General features: G+C 43.5%; 1 protein-coding gene across 3 annotated transcripts in view; it reads right to left on the bottom strand.

Moving 5' to 3' along the window:
• ctsa (cathepsin A) overlaps positions 1–21,911 on the bottom strand; it is a 53,798-nt gene that overhangs the window by 29,272 nt on the left and 2,615 nt on the right. For 2 of the 3 annotated variants that reach the window (XM_078555477.1, XM_078555476.1), the window contains exons 3-8: positions 17,829–17,940; positions 14,873–14,923; positions 14,059–14,145; positions 8,414–8,569; positions 6,685–6,776; positions 4,637–4,721 (exon numbers count right to left, since the gene is read on the bottom strand). In XM_078555477.1, the coding sequence (XP_078411603.1) occupies positions 4,637–4,721; positions 6,685–6,776; positions 8,414–8,569; positions 14,059–14,145; positions 14,873–14,923; positions 17,829–17,940 (583 nt within the window). The remainder of the gene's footprint in view (positions 1–4,636; positions 4,722–6,684; positions 6,777–8,413; positions 8,570–14,058; positions 14,146–14,872; positions 14,924–17,828; positions 17,941–21,911) is intronic. The other variant, XM_078555478.1, reaches the window with a different exon arrangement.

Genomic DNA, 21,911 nt, shown 5'->3' on the forward strand with positions numbered 1-21,911 from the left:
TCATCCATGTTTCATGCTCAGGTGGCAGGTCCATTCACAACAATTAAAAATTGAACAGACAGAGAGCCACAGAAAATAAACGATTGTGAGGACAGGCAATACATACATGGAGCTTTGAAAGAGTAAATAAGGAGAAACTGTTTTCACTGACAGGAACTAGGGAACACAAATTTCAGATACAGTAATTGGCAAAAAACCAGAACGAAGATGAGAAGTTCTAATTTTTCATGCAGCGAGCAGTTATGACCTAGAATGCACAGACCACAGGATCCAATAGTAACTTTCAGAAGGGAATTGGATATATATTGAAGAAAATTTACAGGGCTATCAGGAAAGAGTAGGAGAGTGGGACTAATTGGATAGCTCTTCAAAAGGGCCAGTACAGTCACATTAGACCAAATGGCCTCCTTCTGTGCTGTAGCTAACCAGAGAACGCAAGAGTAATTTTAGATTAGAAGAGGCCAACAATAATATTGTCAACAAAATATGGCGGGGCTGAGGATTGGGGGTTTAAAAACCAGCAAAGGGTGACCAAAATATTGATAAACAGAGAGAGAAGAGAACACAAGAGAAAACTAACAAGATGTTCTTCTGTTTATTGCAAGGACCTCAGCAAGTATATATAAACAGGACAGATTAGCAAAAATAAATATTGATCCTTTAGAAGCAGACAGAGAAAAAATTCCAAGGGAAAATAAGGAGGCATGTTAAACAACGATTTTTTGTATCTGTCTTCACAGGAGATGACAAAAAAACACCTAGAAATTGTAGGGAGCCAAGGATCTAACGAAAATAAGGAACATAAAGCAATTAATATTAGTAAGGAAATAGTACCAAAGAAACTAGTTGGACTAAAAGCCGACAAATCTCCTGGGCCTGCTGGCCAACATCCAAGGGTTTTAAGAGAGGTGGATGTAGAGGTAGAGGATGAATTAGTTTTGATCTTACAGGATTCCCTAGATTCTGTAATGATCCCCATGGATTGGAAGGTAGCAAATGTAACACCGCTCTCAAGGAAGGAGGGATAGAGAAAACAGGAAACTACTGGCCAGTTAGCCTGACATCAGTAGTTAGGAAAATGCTAGAATCTATTATTGGGGATGTGATAACAGGGCACTTAGAAAATTATAATATGATTAAGCAGAGCCAACACAGTTTATGAAAAGGAAATAGTGTTTGACAAATCTAAGAGCTTTTTTGAGGCTGTAATTATCAGAATAGATGAAGGGGAACCAGTGAATGTGGTGAATTTGAATTTTAATACGTTATTGAACAAAATTAGAACTCATGGGATTGGGGATAATATATTAGCATAGATTGAGGATTGGGTAATGGACAGAGTACAGAGTAGAAAAACATGTTTTTTTCCCCAGGTGTGCAGTTGTAAATAGTTGTGTGCCACAGGTATCAGTGCTGGGGCCCCAGCTATTTACAATCTATATTAATGATTTGGATGAGAGGGTCAAGTGTACTATTATCCAACTTTGCTGATGATACAAAGCTAAAGTGGGAAAGTGAGCAGTGAGAAAGACACAAAGAGGCTGCAAAGAGATATAAACTGGTTAAGTGATTGGGCAAGAAGGTGGCAGATGGAGTGTAATGTACCAAAATGTGAAATCATCCACTTTGGTTGGAAGAATAAAAAACTCATTAAATTGATTCCTGGAATGCGGCGATTGCTATGAGGGGAGATCCAGATCCAGGCCTATATTCTCTGAATTTAAAAATAATGAGAGCTGATCTCATTAAAATGTATAAAATTCTGACAGAGTAGCTGCTGAGAGGCTCTTTTCCCTGGAGGGAGGCAGAAAGCAGGAAACTATAGGCCAGTTATCCTAATATCTGTCATAGGGAAATTACTAGAATCCATTATTACCAAGGTTATAGAAGGACACTTAGAAAATCTTAATGTAATCAGGTGTGGCTTTGTGAAAGGGAAATTGTGTTTAAATAAATTATTAGAGTTTGTTGAGGAAGCAATAAGCAACCTGGATAAAGGGGAACCTGGCGATGTGGTGTACTTCAATTTCCAAAAGGCATTTGATAAAGTGCCACATAAAAAGTTGCTACTCAAAATAAGTGCTCATGAGGGAGGGGTAACATATTAGCATGGATAGAGAATTGTCTAGCTAACAGTAAGCCAAGAGTAGGGATAAATGGGTCATTTTTGGGTTAGCAAGTTGTAACTAGTGGAGTGCCACAGGGATCAGTGCTGGGGCCTCAGCTATTTACAATCTATCAATAACTTGGACGAAGGGAGTGAATGTATGCTGGCTAAATTTGCTGATGACACCAAGATAGGTAGGAAAGCAAGTTGTCGACAGGAGGTAAAGAATCTACAAAGAAATACAGATAGGTTAAGTGAATGGGCAAACATTTGACAGATGGAGTATAATGTGGAAAAATGTGAACAGTAAGCAGTGTACTATTTAAATGGAGAGAAATTGCAGAACTCAGTGGTACAGGGGGATCTGGGTGTCCTGATATATGAATCACAAAAAGTTAGTATGCAGGTACAGCAAGTGATTAGGAAGGCAAATGGAACGTTGGTGTTTATTGCAAGCGGAATGGAATATGAATGTAGGAAGTTTTACAGCACTTGTACGGTCCTTGGTGAGACCACATTTGGAGTACTGTGTACGGTTTTGGTCTCCTTACTTGAAAAAGGATATAAATGCATTAGAAGCAGTTCAGAGAAGGTCCATTCAACTCACTCCTGGGATGAAGGGTATATCATATGAAGAAAGATTGAACATGTTGGGTCTGTGCCCATTGGAATTTAGAAGAATGAGGGGTGATCTTATTGAAACATACAAGGTCCTGAGGAGACTTGACAGGGTGGATATCCGGAGCATCCTCCTTCTTGTGGAGGAGACTAGAACTAGGGGGTCAAGTTAAAAATAGGAGGTCTCCCTTTTAACACAGAGATGAAGAGACATTTTTTTCTCTCAGAGTCATTAGTCTGTGGAATTCTCTGCCCAGAGGGCAGAGGAGGAGGAGAGTCACTAAATTTATTCAAGTCTGAGCTAGATAGATTTTTGATAGACAAGGGAGTCAAGGGTTATTGGGAGCACAGGCAGCAAGTGGAGCTGAAACCACAATCAGATCAGCCCATGATCTTACAAACATACGAAATAGGGGAAGTAGGCCATTCGGCTCCTTCGACGTCCACCTTGTCAAAACCATTCAGGATCTTATATACTTCAATCAAGTCACCCCTCACTCTTCTAAACTCCCGTGGAAACAAGCCCAGCCTGTCCAACCTTTCCTCATAAGACAAACTGCTCATTCCAGGTATCAATCTCGTAAGCCTCCTCTGAACCGCCTTCAACACATTTACATCCTTCCTTAAATGAGATGACCAAAACTGCACACAATATTCGACATGCGGCCTCACCAATTCCCTGTATAACTGAAGCAAAACATGCTTACTTCTTTGTTCAATTCCTCTTGTAATAAAGGATAACATTCCATTAGGCTTCTTGATTACATGCTTTACTTGCATACTAAGTTTTTGTGACTCATGCACGAGAACACCTAGATCCCTCTGCACCTCAGAATTCTGCAGTCGTTCTCCATTTAAGTAATACTCTGCTTTTTTATTCTTCCTGCCAAAGCAAACAACTTCACATTTTCTCACATTATACCCACTCACTCAACTTATCTATATCTGTCCATAAACTTCTTATCTCCTCTTCACAATATATTTTCCTACCTATCTGCAAATTTAGTTACCATGCCTTTGCTCCACTCATCTAAGTCACTGATATAAATTATAAAAGGTTGAGGCCCAGCACAGACCCTTGGGGACTCCACTCATCACATCCTGCCAATCAGTAAAAGGCCCATTTATGCATACTCTGTTTTCTGCCAGCCAGCCAATCTTCTATCTAGGATACTATGTTACCCCCTACACTATGAGCTTTTTTTTCCACAATAACCTTTGATGTGGCACCTTATGAAATTCTTTCTGGGAATCCAAAGACAGTACATCTACAGGCTTCCCCTCTATCTACTGCACATGTTACTCCTTCAAAGAACTCTAATAAATTGGTTAAACATGATTTCCTTTTCATAAAATCATCCTGACTCTTCCCGATTACCTTGAGCTTTTCGAAGTGCCCAGCTATAACTTCTTTAGTGATCGACTCTAACACCTTCCCCACCTTATCGAATGTTGGAGCAGGCTCAAAGGACCTACTCTTGCTCCTAAGTCCTATGTTCCTACGGCTGATGTGTCTAGAGCTAGGGGTCTTAGTCAGGTAAAGGGTTGTCCATTTAAGGCTGAGATGAGAAACTTCTTCAGAGAGCTGTGAACCTTTGGAATTCTCTACTCCAGAAGGGCTGTGGATGCTCAGTTGTTGAGCACATACAAGACAGCGATCAGCTGACTTTTGGGTGCTACAGGAATCGAGGGATATAGGAAAATGGCGGCAAAGTGAAGTTGATACAAAAGATCAGCCATGATCTTATTGAATGGCAGAGCAAGCTCGAGGGTTGTGAGGCCTCCTCCTGCTCCTATTTCTTGTGTTCCTATGATTCTATGAGATACAGGGGGGGGAGAGAGAAAGGCAGGTGTTGAAATGACCCACAAATAACAGTTGTGATTGGAGTGAACATACAAAGCAATACTCACCCTGGCCTGACAGTTCTTATCTTTATTGTTGTGGAAGTTGCATTTTCCTTCAGAACAGCAGAACTTCTGGAGATCAGTCCACAGTCTAAAAAAATAATTGTAGACCAAACTTAAATATTTAGTCCCAGACTCGGCTGAGAATAATAAAAACAGAAAATGCCAGAAATACTTAGCAGATCTGTGGAGAGAGGAACAGAGTTAATGTTTCAGGTCTGTGACCTTCCATCAGCACTGGGAGAAGTTAGAAACGACATTGGTTTTGAACAAGAGAAAGGGAGGATGAGAAGATGAATCGAAGGACAGGTCTGTGATAGGGCAGAAAAAAGTTTTATGGTGCAAGATTAAAGGGAGCAGCAATGGGACAAGTTAAGAAACAAAAGATGTGTCCAGAACAGGTGCGAATGGCAGGATAGCTTCCATCCAAAAGTAAAGTGGAAGATTGCACTGTCTGAACAGATGTGAAGAGACAAAGAAATTGAGAGAATGGAAGGCTGTCCTCACAGGAAATAGGGTGTGAGGAGATATGACTGATTGGGCTTATAGTGAAAATTGGCGGAATAGCCTATCCACAGAAATAGAGAAGCCTGGGAAGGGAAGGGAGGAATCAGATGTGGTCCAGGTGAAGTCAAGGGAAGAGTGGAAGTTGGAGGCAAAGTTGTTGAAATTTTCCAGTTCAGGACGAGCGCAGGAGGCGGCATCGGTATTGTCATCAATGTACAGGAAAATGAGGTGAGTGTGGGATCCTGAGTAAGACTGGAACAAGAAATGTTCCACATATTTCACAAAAAAGGCAAACATAGCTAGGACCCAGGCAGGTACCCATAGCAACACCTTTTGTTTGGAGGACATGAGTGGAGTTGAAGGAGAAATTGCTCTATGAGAGAATTGGTTGAGCCAGGTGGAGGAGGGTGGTGGAGGATGGGAGCTGGTTGGGCCTCCTTTCGAGGAAGCAGGAGAGAGCCCTCAGACTCTTTAGGTAGGGGATGGAGGTGTAGACAGTTGAATGTCCATGAAGAGATGAGTGTTAAGGTCAGAAAACTGAAGTGATGAAGGACACTGGGAAAGTCATGGATGTAGGTGTGAAGAGGCTGGACAAGGAGAGGAAAAATAATCGAGATAGGAGGAAATCAGATCAGTGAAGCAGGAAGGGGCTGAAATGATAGGCCTACCAGCAGAGTCCTGCTCATGGAACATGGGATGGAGGTAGAAGCGGGATTTGAGGTTAGAAGATCGTTCAAGGTCAGTAACAGCCTGAGAAACAATGGCTTAATGTTTGGTGGTGGGAGGTAGAAGGAAGTGTCAGAGAGTTGACCTTCAGCCCCTAAGGTAGAGGTTGATTGGCTAAACAACAACAGCAATGACAATGTTATGGCTGGACCTGAGAGAACAGAGCGCTGCACAAGTCCCAGTTTTTCCAGCTCTGACGAAAGGTCAGCGACCTGAAACGTTAACTCTGTTTTTCTCTCCATTGATGATGCCAGAGCTCCTGAGCATTTCCAGCATTTTCTGTTTTTACCCTCAATAAACCTACCTGCTTGACTACTTCAGCCTCCTGAAGTAGGCTTCCAGCTTGAGAACCCTGCAGCCTGTCAGTCAGGCTGCCTGTGAGTGCGAACCAGACAGAAAACAACATTTAAAGGAGCCCTGCATTTAAAATTGTAGTGTTAGGGTATTTGGGGCTGTAAGGGTTCATGTGGGACTGGGAAAATAGTACCACCCATGTTATGATGTAGAGAGTCACATGGGAGTAGTGGGGTGTAGTGGTGAGTTTGGTAGAAGTTGGCATGAAGATAGCACCTAGTCAAATCAGCATCCTGTATATATATTTATGTGTTATTAATAAACAGTTATTGTTCAACCATACAAGCCTCTAGACCTCTTCATGAGGCAACTTACAATCTTACAACAAAGAACTGCAGGACATTTGAGAAAGCTGCTCTCCCTGGGTATCCTGACCTCACAACACACGCCCCCCCACCCCACCCCCCACCAAAACATGGAACGCGTCTCAGGGCTAAAATCCAGGCCAATGAGTTGTTGCTACTTACGTTGATCTCAACAGTCCATGGTAATAAGAAAAGTAAACCAAAGAGTTATCGTTGTATTCCCAGCTGGATAATCCATTTCCGACTGCCATCCCCTAAAAAAACACCAACATTAACATTAATATGGAACATAGGCACTGAGGTAGATTACTCCCCCATTCAATGAGCTACTGGTATATACCCATCTTTACCTCACATCCTGATACCCTTAGCTAACTAAAATATTTCTCTCAGATTTGAAAATTTAAGATGTCTGAACATCCAAAGCCTTTTGATGGAGAAAGTTCCAGATTTCCACTGCCCTTTGGGTGAATAAGTGCTTCCTGGTTCCACTCCTAACAGGCCGAATGTTAAGATTGAGCTCTTATATTGATTCTCCAACTACAGTAGTTTCTTTGTGCTTATCCTATCAAATCCTTTTAAACACCTTGACTAGATCATCCCTCAACCTTCTAAACTCAGGGGAATATCATCCACGTTTATTACGTGCAGCACTGCAGCAGCAGCAAATGACGGAAAACACAGCAGATTTTAAAGGAATTGCTCACAAGTGAACAAAAAAATAACTCTCTCTGACGTTCTCACCCAATAGAACATTAAGCCACACAGACTAGATGGCTGAATTGAGAGTTGTGTGGGTTGAGTTATCCAGGACAACAGCCGGTGGATAATAGTCACTAAATTAGGGAAGAAGGTTGGGGAAATATTCAGAGGGGCCATGTCCAGTTCACTATATGGATAATTAGGGGGCAGGGGATGAAATGAAGAATTTGTTTTTATATTTGTTCTTGGGATATAGGCTGTACTGGGAAGGCAGCATTTGTTTCCCATCCACAGTTGCCTACAGGCCATCAAGAATTCACCTCGTAATGTGGGACTGGAGTCACACATAAACCACACCAGGTAAGATCAGCAGGTTTCCTTCAGGGAAGAGATATTTTACAACACAATAGATTTCTGGTACCATTTGACAAATTCCATTTGACAATTATCCATGGCAGGATTTGATCTCACAACGCTTGAGTTTCTGGTCCAATACCATTAATCACTAGACCCCTGTATCTTCCCAGTAGAATTTAAGAATTATCACTGCAAAGGAAAACACATGAAACAATAATGACAAAGATAAGTTGTGGGTTTTCCCTCAATGTCAATAAAAAACAGACCTTATGCATTTAACCTTTGGATATCCTAAAGTGCTTTATAGTAACTGAAGTACTTTTGAAGTGTAGTTACTTTTGTAATGTAGGAAACAGTAGCCAACTTGTGCACAGCAAGATCCCACAAACAATGTTGAGGCAATGAGCAGATAATCTGCTTTTCAGTGATGTTGGTTGAGGAGTAAATATTGGCTATTGAAAACTCTGTTAGTCCTTAAATAGTGCTGTGGGAACTTTTCCGTCAACCCAAGGGGGCAGGTTAGACAAATTTAGCATTCCAACCAAAAGATGGTACCCTTCTCCTCCCCCTTCTCAAACCTCTTCTTCCCCTACTCAACCGGGAACAACACCAACCAGCTATGATTCTTCATTCCTTCAAAGGAATAATATTGCAGATGTCAGAAATCTGAATATAAACAGGAGCTGCTGCCAGTGTTCAGCAGGTCAGGACCCTTTCATGGAGGTAACAGGTCACTGATGTGAGACATTAACTTTGTTTCCCTCTCTACAGATGCTGCCTGCCTGAGTATTTCCGGCATTTTCTACATGACTTTTCATTGCTTGGCTCCCACCTTGAAATGGATACTATGATCAATCATGACGCGCTCTGCCAGTGTTGGCACATAGACTCCTCCATAACTCTCTCCGGTGATGTAGAATTCATTCTTACTGTATTCTGGGAATAGGCGGAAGAACTCCTTCAGGGCCAGGTAATTATTAAATGAAACCTGGAGCAGGAGGGAGAGAAAAAGGAAGCAAGAGTGTAAGAGAGAGAAATTTTCGGTAGACACATTTAATTAACAGGACTACAATTGACTAGCATTAAGTATGGTGTTAAAAAAAAGCAGCATCCACAGAATCCACTGTCAAAGTGTGATTTCAATTATCTGTTATACTTCCTCAGTACCTTGAATGAACAGAGAGGAAATAGCCATTCATCTCTATTCCAGGATATTAATGCTTTTCCAATTACATTGTTAAGGTTAAGAGAAACACATGATGGGTATTAAATGTCTTTGAGCACATACAAGTAGGGGACAGGTCAGTGGAGGAAACTGTCTGCCCCTATTCCGCAGCTGTATTTGCACCCACGTGTCCCTGAAGAGGGAACACGTGTGTCTGCCAGTATGCTTGAGGCCTTCCGTGACTGGTGAGCGACACGGGTGCTGGAATGCATCATCAGCCCCGTAAACATTATTTTAATTTAATTTGATAAGTTTCCTTTCAGAATTTGTATTTTTGCTGCAATGCCCCTTTAAGGGGCTGTTAATTTGTTCATTAATTTACTTTTTTATTGGTACTCAAAAGGATATAAATAGGGGATAGCTGGGACACTGGGTGGAATGGAAGGAGAGCCGCGAGACTGAACAAGTCAATAAACTCTCTCAATGAAGAAAAGCGCTGTGTTTTGGTTTTGGCTTCACCAACCAGCTTGGATCCTATTAATAGAGGATACACAGGCCAGAAGACAACTACACAGACACCATCTTTCAACACAACCTACTTCTAAAGATGGATGATATATCGGCTTCGGAAAAGGTCCAGAGGGGAGCCAGAAGAATGATTCCTTGCTTAAAGAGCGTAGCTACTCAGATTGACTTAAAGAACTCGGTGTATTTACTCTACAGCAGCAAAGACTTCGAGGCAATCTGATCAGATGTCTAAGAGTGAAGTAGTGTGCCTATTGAGAGATTATGCTAGTTTAACAGATTGAAGAGGACTGGGGAGCTGAGATTAAACTGTGTAAGAGTACAAAAAGACTGGAATCCAGGTGCTTTTTCATTCCCCTGAGTAGTGAGCCTCCGGATTTGTGTTGCTGGCTGATATGAAGTGTACTGACTGTACATCTTCAAGAGGGAACTGGCCTGGTTACTGGCTGAGAAAGGGATTGCATCATATGGAAAGCAAGATATAACACTTGGTCCATGATCTCCTGGACTAATTCTGATCACTGGAGGGGGTTGAGGAGGAATTTTCCAGGGTACAATTTCCCTTATTGATCCAGAGATATTCTGTTTTGCTTCTCTCAGGAAATCACATGTATGCAAGGGGCAGGACAGGTAGGAAAAGTCCATGCACAATATTCCATCCATCATGAGTGTGGGGCAGGCTAGATGATCTTTTGCAGCTCGTCATCTTCATACATTTATAGTTTGAAGCCTTTCCGTGCCAGATTGCCAGTTCCTCATTCCCATCTGTGGGTACAGATCGTTACAAGCAAAACGATGGGGGAGTCAACACTTTTACCATCAAACCTCAGTAATGACCTGCCCATCGATAGATACCATGTTCAAGCTCTGCTAGAACCCCGCATACCTTCCACAGGATCCCCATTAAAGTCCAGACCTAATCACAGCCCTGATCTAGAAATAGACACAAGAGCTGAATGCCATAGGGGAGGCGGGAAGACCTGACCTCGATATCAGGGCAGCATTTGACTGGAGATGGCATCCATAGAGCTCTGGCAACGCTCGTCAATGAGAAACAAAAAGGGAAAACACTCCAGTGGCTGCAGTGATACTTTAAACAAAGGAAGATGATTTGGCTAAAGGAGTGGTGCAGGAAAGAGGGGTTCCATTTCGTGGGGCACTGGCATCAGTATTGGAACAGGAGGGATCTGTACCATTGGAATGGTCTCCACCTGAACCGATCTGGGACCAATGTTCTAGCGAAAAGGGTAAATAGGGTGGTCAACAGGACTTTAAACTAGAAAATGGGGAGGGAGGGAAGGGTAAAACTCCAAGAAGAATGACTAATGGGAAACAAAGCAGCAGGTTAGCGTGTGGGGGGGGTGGATTCAACTTCATGGAAAATTATGAAAAAACTGAAAAGAAAGGAGAGCCCAGGAGAGGCGATTAAAGTCTCCAGAACACAAAGTAGGAGAGTGTTTGGAAAGGGCTAGGAATCTAACTTCAAGCACATCAGATAAAGGGACGACAATGAGAAAGGGGATGGGAAATACAGGACTGTATTGTATCTGAATACACGCAGTATACGAAATAAGGTAAATGAGCTTGTGGCGCAGATTGAAATTGGCAGGTATGATGTGGTGGGCATCACGGAGACATGGCTGCAAGGGGATCAGGACTGGGAGCTAAATATCCAAGGATATACATCCTATCAAAAAAATAGGCAGGTTGGCAGAGGGGGTGGGGTTGCTTTGTTAGTAAGAAATGAAATTAAATCGATATCAAGAAATGATGTAGGGTCAGATGATGTAGAATCTGTGTGGGTAGAGTTGAGGAACCGCAAAGGTAAAAAAACCATAATGGGAGTTATGTACAGGCCTCCGAACAGTAGTCAGGATGTGGGGCACAAGATACACCAGGAGATAGAAAAGGTTTGTAAGAAAGGCAAGGTTACAGTGATCATGGGGGATTTCAACATGCAGGTAGACTGGGAAAATCAGGTTGGTAGTGGATCCCAAGAAAAGGAATTTGTGGTATGTCTACGAGATGGCTTTTTGGAGCAGCTTGTGTTGGAGCCCACTAGGGAACAGACAATTCTAGATTTAGTGATGTGTAATGAGGCAAATTTGATAAGGGAGCTTAAGGTGAAGGAACCCCTAGGAGGAAGTGACCATAATATGATAGAATTTACCCTGCAATTTGAGGGGAAAAAGCTGGAATCAGATGTAACGGTATTACAGTTGAATAAAGGCAACTACAGAGGCATGAGGGAGGAGCTGGCCAGAATTGACTGGTAGATGAGCCTAGCAGGAAAGACAGTGGAACGGCAATGGCAGGAGTTTCTGGGAGTAATTTGGGAGACACAGCAAAAATTCATCCCTAGGAAGAAAAAGCATACTAAAGGGAGGACGAGGCAACCATGGCTGACAAGGGAAGTCAGGGACAGCATAAAAGCTAAAGAGAAAGCATACAATGCGGCGAAGAGCAGTGGGAAACCAGGGGATTGGGAAGCCTACAAAGACCAACAAAGGACAACTAAAAAAGAAATAAGGAGGGAGAAGATTAAATATGAGGGCAAACTAGCCAGTAATATAAAAGAAGATTGCAAGAGTTTTTTTTTAAGATATATAAAGGGTAAGAGAGAGGCAAAAGTGGACATTGGCCACTGGAAAATGATGCTGGAGAAGTAGTAGTGGGGAACAAAGAAATGGCGGAGGAACTTTGCATCAGTCTTCACAGTGGAAGACACGAGTGACATCCCCAAAGTTCAAGAGAGTCGGGGGGCAAAGGTGAGTATGGTGGCCATTACCAAGGAGAAGGTGCTAGGAAAACTGAAAGGTCTGAAGGTGGATAAATCACCTGGACCAGATGGATTACACCCCAGAGTTCTGAAGGAGATAGCTGAAGAGATAGTGGAGGCGCTAGTGGTGATCTTTCAGGAATCACTGGAGTCAGGGAGGGTCCCAGAGGACTGGAAAATCGCTAATGTAACCCCCCTGTTTAAGAAGGGAGTGAGGCAAAAGAAGGGAAATTACAGGCTGATTAGCCTGACCTCGGTCGTTGGTAAGATTTTAGAGTCCATTATTAAGGATGAGATTTCAGAATACTTGGGAGTGCATGGTAAAATCGGGCAAAGTCAGCATGGTTTCATCAAGGGGAGGTCATGCCTGACAAATCTGTTAGAATTCTTTGAGGAGGTAACGAGTAGGTTAGACAAAGGAGAGCCAATGGATGTTATCTACTTGGACTTCCAGAAGGCCTTTGACAAGGTGCCGCACAGGAGGCTGCTCAGTAAGATAAGAGCCCATGGTGTTAGAGGCAAGGTACTAGCATGGATAGAAGATTGGCTGTCTGGCAGGAGGCAGAGAGTGGGGATAAGGGAGTCCTTCTCAGGATGGCGGCCGGTGACTAGAGGAGTTCCGCAGGGGTCAGTGTTGGGACCACAACTTTACACTTTATACATTAATGAACTGAGGGCATCCTGGCTAAGTTTGCAGATGATACAAAGATAGGTGGCGGGACAGGTAGTATTGAGGAGGCGGGGAGGCCGCAGAAGGATTTGGACAGGTTAGGAGAATGGGCAAAGAACAGAGATGAGGAGAAACATCTTTAGCCAGAGAGTGGTGAATCTATGGAATTCATTGCCACAGAAGGCTGTGGAGGCCAGGTCATTGAGTGTATTTAAGACCGAGATAGTTGGGTTCTTGATTGGTAAGGGGATCAAAGGTTACGGGGAGAAGCCGGGAGAATGGGGTTGAGAAACTTATCAGCCATGATTGAATGGCGGAGCAGACTCGATGGGCCGAATGGCCTAATTTCTGCTCCTATGTCTTATGGTCTATGGTAATGGCAAAGGAGCAATCCTCACAGCCCCAGAGGTCAAAGAAACATCCCCTAACCAACCAATGACCACACTTAATGACAAAGTCAAGAGAGTAGTTATTTATTAATGATTACACAGCATTCAATTTGATTCACAATTCCTCCATTAATAAAGAAATCTATGCCAGCCTACAGCAGGATGTGGAAAAGATCTGGCCCTGAACTATCACTTGGCAATTAACATTCACACCACATAAACACCAGGTAAAGATCATCTCGAACAAAAAAAAGCCCAGTCACTTCCCGTTGACCTTCAATAGAACCACCTTCGTTGAGCTGTCGATGGTGAAGGATTCAGTGTCACCACTGACTAGAAGTTGAACTGGATCAGCTTTATCAACACCATAGTTACAAAAGCAAGGAGGAGACCGGGTGCTCTACCATGAATAACTCACAGCCTCAATGTCATTAAACCATCTGAAAAAGGTCAAGGAGAGTGATGGAACGTTCACCTGGATGGGTATAGCCACAACACTCACGAAAATCAACACCATGCAAGATAGAATGGTTTGTTTGATCGATGCCCCTGTGCTCAAAATCCACCCCTTGCACCAGCAGCACAGTGGTAAGCACTCACTACAGGATGAAGTGCAGCATCTGACTAAGGTTACTTCGACAGTATCTCCTCCCCTGCAATAAATGTCACGGGAACACCATGACCTCCAAACCACATACGATTGGCTCCCAGGGTCAGAATTCCCCACCTAACAACATTGTGGGGGCTCAAAGAGAAGGCCCATTACCTTCGCAGGATAACTAGAGATGGGCAATAAATGCCAGCCTTGCCCACATCCCATGAACAAATAAACATATCCCCTATCTACCCATAGTACGAAACACAGGCGCATGTTTACACACACGTACACACCCCATGCAGACCCACCCGCCCATGTACACACCCACGACACACGCTACCATGGTCTTACCGCACTATCATTGGTTTGATATTGCTTGTCATTGGCATAAGAAAATCCAACCCCTGCTGGTGACTCAAGGTACAGCACGTTTGCAATCTGTGATGGAAACACGATTCATTATGTATTGTTAAAGCAGAATAGTCGTTTGAAAGGACAGACACTAATGGATAAATCCTAGAAATCTGCTTATATAAGAGTGGTACAAGACACTAAATTAGTGACTACTCATAAGCATTTCTTCCAAATGCCCCATTAGGAATATTTTCTTTCCCAATTTCCATTGGATAGATTCAGGCGGTTTAAGTGAGCGAGTAAAATTATAGCAAGTAGAGTTCGGCCTGAGCAAGCATGAGGTTATCCACTTTTGACCTAAGATAGCACTTTCTAAGTGGTGAGAAACTAGGATGATGGAGAAGCGAAGAGACTTGAGAGTCCAAGTTCATAAATCCTTGAAAGCGAGTAGGCATGTACCAAAATTAATCAAAAAAAGCTAACAAAATGTTGACCTTTAACTCAAGACGTTTGGATGCAAAGTGGAGGAAGTTATGCTTCACTTGTATGGAGCCTTGTACAGACTGTATCTGGAATACCATGCTCAGATTTGGGCACTGCACTACAGCAAGGATGTACTGACCAAGGAGGGGTCTTGCAGATTATCCAAACATGATACTGGGTTTAGGGGGTTAAATTATGAGAACAGGTGGCTCAAACTTGGCTTCATGCTTTTGAGTTAGAGGGGAGAAAGGGGAAGAGTTAAATAGAAACCAAAACAAAACTGACCAAAGGCAGCAAGAGTTCAAAATGCAAAACAGAAATGACATACCAGATTCCAGGAGTAGGGATTATAATGCAGAGTCTTCCCATCTGCTTGGATCTGAAAAGTAAATAGCAACATTCAAATCAGTTTGTTAGGTATGAGGGAAATATTGGGTAGATCAGTGGTTCCCAAACATTTTTAGCTGAAGGATCCTTTTTCAAATGGATTAGTAATCATGGTATCCCCAGTTAAATGATATGATAAACTCCTTGCATGTTTACATTCTGAATGTGAACCTCAACAGTGTCCTGCAGAAGGGACTTACATAAGATTTTGCCGGGGTGACAATATAGTGATGTGATTGGTGATGAGAAAAGCTTCTTCTTCCCTCAGCTGAAGGGTAACACTATGGCAGGCTTGTCCAAACACTGGCCCAAGGGCCAGATGCGGCCCACCGGAAACCATGGTATGTGGCCCTATAGCCAGTTTTCAAAATGCCGGACAAGCAGCTAAGTGAAAGAATCTTTAAAGAGCTGTCCTTCAATTATTGGCCATTGCTCTCACGGGTTTGTTGCTGACAGGCTCACTAGTGAAGCCTGGGCGCCAGTTGGAGGAGGTGTGTGGGGAAAAGGCTGACAGGTGTGTATGAGAGATTGTGTGGGGGTGGGAGTTGAGAGAGTGAGAGAGAGCGCAAGTGAGAGTATGTGAGTGAGTATGTGAATGAGACAGTGAATGGGAGCGTGTGCGTGTGTGAGGCGGAAGGGGGAGAGAGAGAGTGTGGAAGTGAGAGAGTGGGGGAAGTGTGTCTGCGGGAGTGGGAGCACGTGCGAGTGCGTACGTGTGTGTGTGAGAGAGAGAGAGAGAGAGTGTGTGTGTGTGTGTCTGCCTTACTCCCGGTGTCAGGTTTCTCACTCACTCTCACCCCCACACACCAACACATACACACACACCTACTCACAGTGGGTGAGGGTGAGTGAGTGAGCACCCTGAGACTGGGAGTGAGCCAGACACACACATTGACATTCTGGTCATTTTTATTAATTGTTCTTTTTTAAACTTAACAATTTATTGCTATGACATTGCTTTATTTTTGCTCAGCAATTGTTTCTTTTCTTAATTTTTTTTTTGAAGTTCAATTTAAAGTTGTGCTGAATCTTCTCTCTCTGAAATTTGCTCAACAGCCCCTTGAGTAAGAAAAAAGTGGGAACGTGGGCCTCCCTAGCGAAAAGTTTGGATAAGCCTGCTCTACAGGATAAGCAACATACTTCACCACAACACACCGCACTGCTCCTGTAGGAGGAAGCTTTTAATGAAAGGTTGTTGACTTGAAACATTAACTCTGTTTCTCTGCTGAGACCTGCTGAGTATTTCCAATATTTTCTAATTTCATTTCAGATTTCCAGCGTCCGCAGTATTTTGCTTTTATATTTGTGGGATTAGGCTCAGTGCCTCCTTTTGGGAACACTGGCACTGTTTCAGGTGTAACCTGTCACCACCCGTCCCTTCACTGTATTGCTGCTGAATGCTTCAGGGTTTATTCCCTTCCCGCTGCTGTTTACCAGCCTGCCTTCACTGGCACGCTGCCTGGGGGGCGGGGGATGGTGTCAGTAATTCTACCATCAGAACACCCCCAGTATCTGGGACGGCAGTATTAATCCAGGTTCAGGAAATCAAATTCAGTTCAAACAGCGTGTCGCACTCATGCCACCGTAGCAGTGAATGCCATTCACCTCCCTAGAAAGTCTCCACAGAACCCCAAGGTGTTGTCAGTTTGAGAATTAAGAGAGTCAAATCCAGGAAAGAAACCATACGGACCCCCATCACTCCACAGAACAGCTTCGGAAATGAGGGCAGCCCCACCTTCTAGTAACTCCTGGAAATATACTGCAACTCCTGCCACGCTGCAACATCTCAAAACTGTTTTAGATTGAAAATTTCTCTCTCAGGCAGTGAGACTTCAATTTAAAATAAAAGGGAAAAGAGATGCCTGCTACTTGTTACCTTCCATTGGTTAGTAAACAGTTACCGTGTTGGACTACCCTGTCAGCTGTGGTTCAGTGGTAGCTCTCTCACCTGAGTCACAAGATGGTGAATCCACTCCAGAGACCGAAGCACATCTAGGCCTTCACATCCAGTGCAGGACTGAGGGAGTGCTGCAGTGTCAGAGGTGCCATTGTCCAGAGGAGATGTTAAACTTGAGGCCCTGTCTGCCCCTTCAGTTGGACATAAAAGAGGCTATGGCACTGTTTCATAGGAGAGCTGGAGAGTTCTCCCTGGCCAATATTTATTCCTCAACTACCGGTCTGAACAGCACATCTGTGTCATTGTGGGATCTTGCTGTGCACAAATTGGCTGCTGTGTTTCCAACATTACAATAGTGACTACACTTCAAGTACTTCATTGACTGTAAAGTACTTCAGTACATTCTGAGGCTGTGAAAGAGGCTTTACGAAGCACAGAGTGATCAGGGAACTAAGTGCTTTGTAGACAAGGTGCTAAAGTCAGAGATTTGGTGCAAGTGAGAACTCTCTAGTAAGCATTTCTCAAGCTGTAATTTAGTTTAACATTTGGAATTTGACTTAGAACTTTCAAACTGCAAGCTAATTAATGACAAGTTAACAGAAACTGCTTGTCAGTGGGAGTGACAGTTAACTGTCAGGGTTTAACTGTCAGGATGTCCAGCAGGAGTACCTGGCTGATGCTTACTCCAACTGCCCACTGCCCCCGCATCCACCCTCAATCCCCCCACCCAACTGCCCACTGCACCCGCATCCAGCCCCAACCGCCCACTGCCCCCACATCCACCCCAACCCTCCCTGGACTTGCTGAGACGAACTGTAACTCTCCTACTGAACCTGTCCAATCAGCACAGACAAGGGAATTCTACTGGGCCTCACAGGCTCATACTGGGCAATGAACTTACCTGACCAGGTCATTCCTCAGAATCCTTAATGGAACACTAAACCATTCCCAAAAAGTACATACCGAGTTGATGGAAGATTCAAAGTCTCGCTTTGCTTACCAAGAAAGGGCCATGTTCATTCAGAAGCCCATCCAAGGAGCTGCAGCCAGGGCCTCCATTCAGCCACAGTACCACAGGATCATTCTCAGGATGTCCCTGAGACTCCACAAACCTGTGGGACAAGAGCAATAACCAATCAGCACCAGGAACTTTTGCTGAACACACTAAGATACACACAGCAACAGGCTATGGTATAAAAGGCCGGTGCCGGGCAGGAGAAAGGGCCGGGGCTGGGAAGGTAATAAACAGTAAAGTGCCAACAGGGCACAAGGAGGTGGCGGCAGGGGTAGGTTATCAATAAATATATAATTCAACTTATAATTTAAATTAGACGGATCCCATTCATTATATATTCAGTTTATTTTAAATCTAAGCTTATTACACTCACATTTAGTAAGGGATGGCAGTGCAGCTTGTGTCCTGTAACTGCAGCATGTGGGAGTCTGTGGAGACCATTGTGATCCCAGACAACTACACCTGCATTAAGTGCCTGCATCTCGGGAAACTTCAGCTCAGAGTTGTTGAGCTGGAGTCCAAAGTGCAGACATTGTGGTGTATCAGTGAGGGAGAGTGTCATCTGAACTCTTTGATCCTGGAAATAGTCACACCCCTTAGGTTAAGTCATGGTACAGGTCTGGTTGGTGGTCAGGGACAGGACAGTGTGAGTTCAGTAGATAAGGGCATCCAGTAATGGAGGATCTTCGGTCTATGCTCTCAGCCAACAGGCATGAACAAAGCTATTGCTGCTAAAGTGAATGAGGGCAAAGTCTGTAAGTGGATGAGCAAACTGATCAAAGCACCATGGTACAGGATATCTGTTAAGTGCACAGGAGTGAAAAGGAATATAATAGAGCTGGGGGACAGTATAATAAAAGGATAATACTGCGGATGCTGGAAACCTGAAATAAAAACAAAAAATGCTGGAAAAACTCAGGTCTGGCAGCATCTGTGGAGAGAGAAACAGAGTTAATGGTTCGAGTCCGTATGACTCTGCTTCAGAACTGGGGAGAGGGAGAAATGTAATTAATGCTGTTGGAAAAGAGGAGCAGGGTGGGTGGAGCAAAACAGAAGCCTCGTCTTCCTTTTCCCTCGGCCAAGGATTCCCCCCACCACTGACAGGGCCCTCAACTGTGTCCAAACCATTTCCCTCACTTCTGCCCTCACCCCTTCCCCTCCCTCCCAGAACCATGATAGGGTTCCCCTTGTCCTCACTTTCCATCCCACCAACCTCCAGATTCAAAGGATCATCCTCCGTCATTTCCACCAACTCCAGCATGACACTGCCAAACACATCTTCCCGTCAGCATTCCGTAGGGACCGTTCCCTCCGGGACACCCTGTTCGAACTCCCCTATCACCCCCAACATCTCATCCCCTTCCCACAGCACCTTCCCATGCAATCGTACCTGCCCCTTTGCCTCCTCACTATCAAGACCCCAAATACTCATTCCAGGTGAAGCAGTGATTTACTTGTACTTCTTTCAAGTTAAGTATACTGTATTTGCTGCTCACAACGCTTCTCCTCTACACTGGGGAGGCAAAACGTAGACTGGGTGATCGCTTTGCAGAACACCTTCGCTCAGTCTGCAAGCATGACCCCGATCTTCTGGTCGCTTGTCATTTCAATTCACCACCCAGCTCTCATGCCCACATGTCCGTCCTTGGCCTGCTGCAATGTTCCAGTGAAGCTCAACGCAAACTGTAGGAACTGCACTTCATCTTCTGATTAGGCACTTTACAGCCTTCCAGACTTAACATTGAGTTCAACAACTTCAGACCATGAACTCTGTCCTCCAATTTGATTCCCCCCCCCAGCTCCTCAAGTGCCTGTCTGTATCTTGTTTTCATGCTTTTGCTTTCAAACAGTACTGACCTCGTTCTCTGCTATTAACACATTCTGCTATTTTGCTTTCAGCTGGTGCTGACCTTTATTCTGCTATTAACACCTGCTCTGGACCAAAGATTTTGTTTTTATGCTATCATTACCACTCCCTTTATCTTGTGTTCCATGACATCTTTGTTATTTTATTTTGTTCCACCTGCCCCTCCCCCCTTTTCAACAGCATAAAACCCAACACCTTTCTGTCTCTCTTCAGTTCCGAAGAAGTCATATTGGACTCAAAACATTAACTGTTTCTCTCTCCACTGATGCTGCCAGACCTGCTGAATTTTTCCAGCACTTTTTGTTTTTATTATAGGGGACAGTATAGTTGGGAAATAGACAGCTACAACCGGGAATTCTGAAGGTTGTGTTGCCTGCCCGGTGCCAAGGTTCAGGCCATCTCCTTGCATGTATAGGATGGAATGGGAGGGGGAAAATCCACTTGCCATCCCCCGCATTGGAACCGACATTGATAGGACTAGGAACTAGGTTCTGTCGAGAGTGTTTCAGGAGTCACGGTCAACACTAAAAGGGAGAACCTCAATAGTAATCCCTGGATTGTGACCTGAGCCCGTGCACAAGGGGGATTAAAAGATTAGAAGGTTTAATACGTGGCTGAAGGAATGGGGAAAGAGGCAGTGTTCAATTCATGAAGCACTGGCACCGATATTGGGAAAAGATGGAGCTGCTCCCTTGGGATGAGCCGAATTTAGAGCTGGGATCAGTGTCCCAGAAAATCAAATAACCAGGGCTGTGGACAAGGGTTTAAAAACAGAGTTGGAGTTGGGAGAAAGGGGAGGATTCAGGAAAGGCTAAATTCAAAAGCAGGATGAGAAATGACAAGGCTGTAAAGCAGCCAGTTGGATAAAACAAATAAGCAGAGCAGAACAGGAAGGGATAGAGAGATTAACAAAGGTAATAATAGGACACTGGTGACTAAGGTGATGCCAGGATAAGATAGAAAGAAGCTAAAAGCTAAAGGTGTTGTGAACCATTCACAAAATAGATGAATCAATAGCTCAGTCAGAAATGAATGCGTTTGATCTAAGTCAATCTGGAGAGGGGGTTGCAGAGTGAGTAAGGTTGGGAAGTGAATAGGTGACTTTTAGAAGAGATAAATGCAAAGTGGAAAGTGCGAGATTGCCCTTGTAATGAAGGATGGGATAACGGTAGTAGAAAAAAAGGATGTTATCTTGGAAAATCATTGGGTACAGCTAAGAAGCAAGGACAGAAAGGCTGTTGGGAGTAGTTTATAGATCTGTCAAACACAACTTCCTTTTCATAAAAGCTTTAATAAAACTTTTTATAAAATCAATGTGAGCTCTGTCTGATCATGCTATGATGTTCTAAGTGCATCAAGATTTCCTTAACAATGGATTCCAGCATTTTTCCGACAACTGATGACAGGCTAACTGGCCTGTAACATTCCATTTTCTGTCTCCCTCTGTTTTTGAATAGCGGTGTTGCATTTGCTAACTCCCAATTCGCTAGGACAATTCTAAAATTTAGGGAGTTTTTCAAAATCCTAGCCAGCACATCCATTATCTCTGTAGCTCTCTCTTTTAGAATTCGAGGACGTAGGTCACCAGGTCCTTGGGATTTGTTATATTTTAGTCCCTTAAATTTCTCCAGTACTTTATCTCTGTTGATAATTTCCTCAGTCTTTTTAGCCCCTAGGTTATCTTCTTTCTGATATGCAATTTGTGTCTTCTGCTGTGAATAATATTTGTTCAGTGTTTCCACCATTTCATCATCTCCCAGGTTAAATCCTCCTGTCGCTGCTTCTAAGGAACCAACATTTACTTTAAATACTCTTCCTTTTTACATACTTGTAAAAGCTCTTACAATCAGTTTTTATATTCCTGGCTAGTTTACTCTCTCATTCTATTTTTTTCCATTTTATCAACTTTTTAGTGGCCCTTTGCTGGTTTCTAAAACACTCCCAATCCTCAGATTTGAAGGATCGAAATCCCCTCCAACTGCGAAATTTATGGAACATAATTTCAAACCCATGGACATGTTTTGACCTCATGATTGGAACTATAAATTTTAAAAAGATAAGCTGCGGTCAGCAGTACATGGCTGGGCAGCAAGGGGTTAATTCGGACATTTAGTGAAAACACAGTGACTCATCAAAAGGCTTTGGGCATTGACTAATGTGATCAAGAAGTCTGATTACCCAATACAATGACACAAAGGACA

Source organism: Cetorhinus maximus, chromosome 13 (assembly GCF_964194155.1).
Source record: "Cetorhinus maximus chromosome 13, sCetMax3.hap1.1, whole genome shotgun sequence".
Lineage (NCBI taxonomy): Eukaryota > Metazoa > Chordata > Chondrichthyes > Lamniformes > Cetorhinidae > Cetorhinus > Cetorhinus maximus.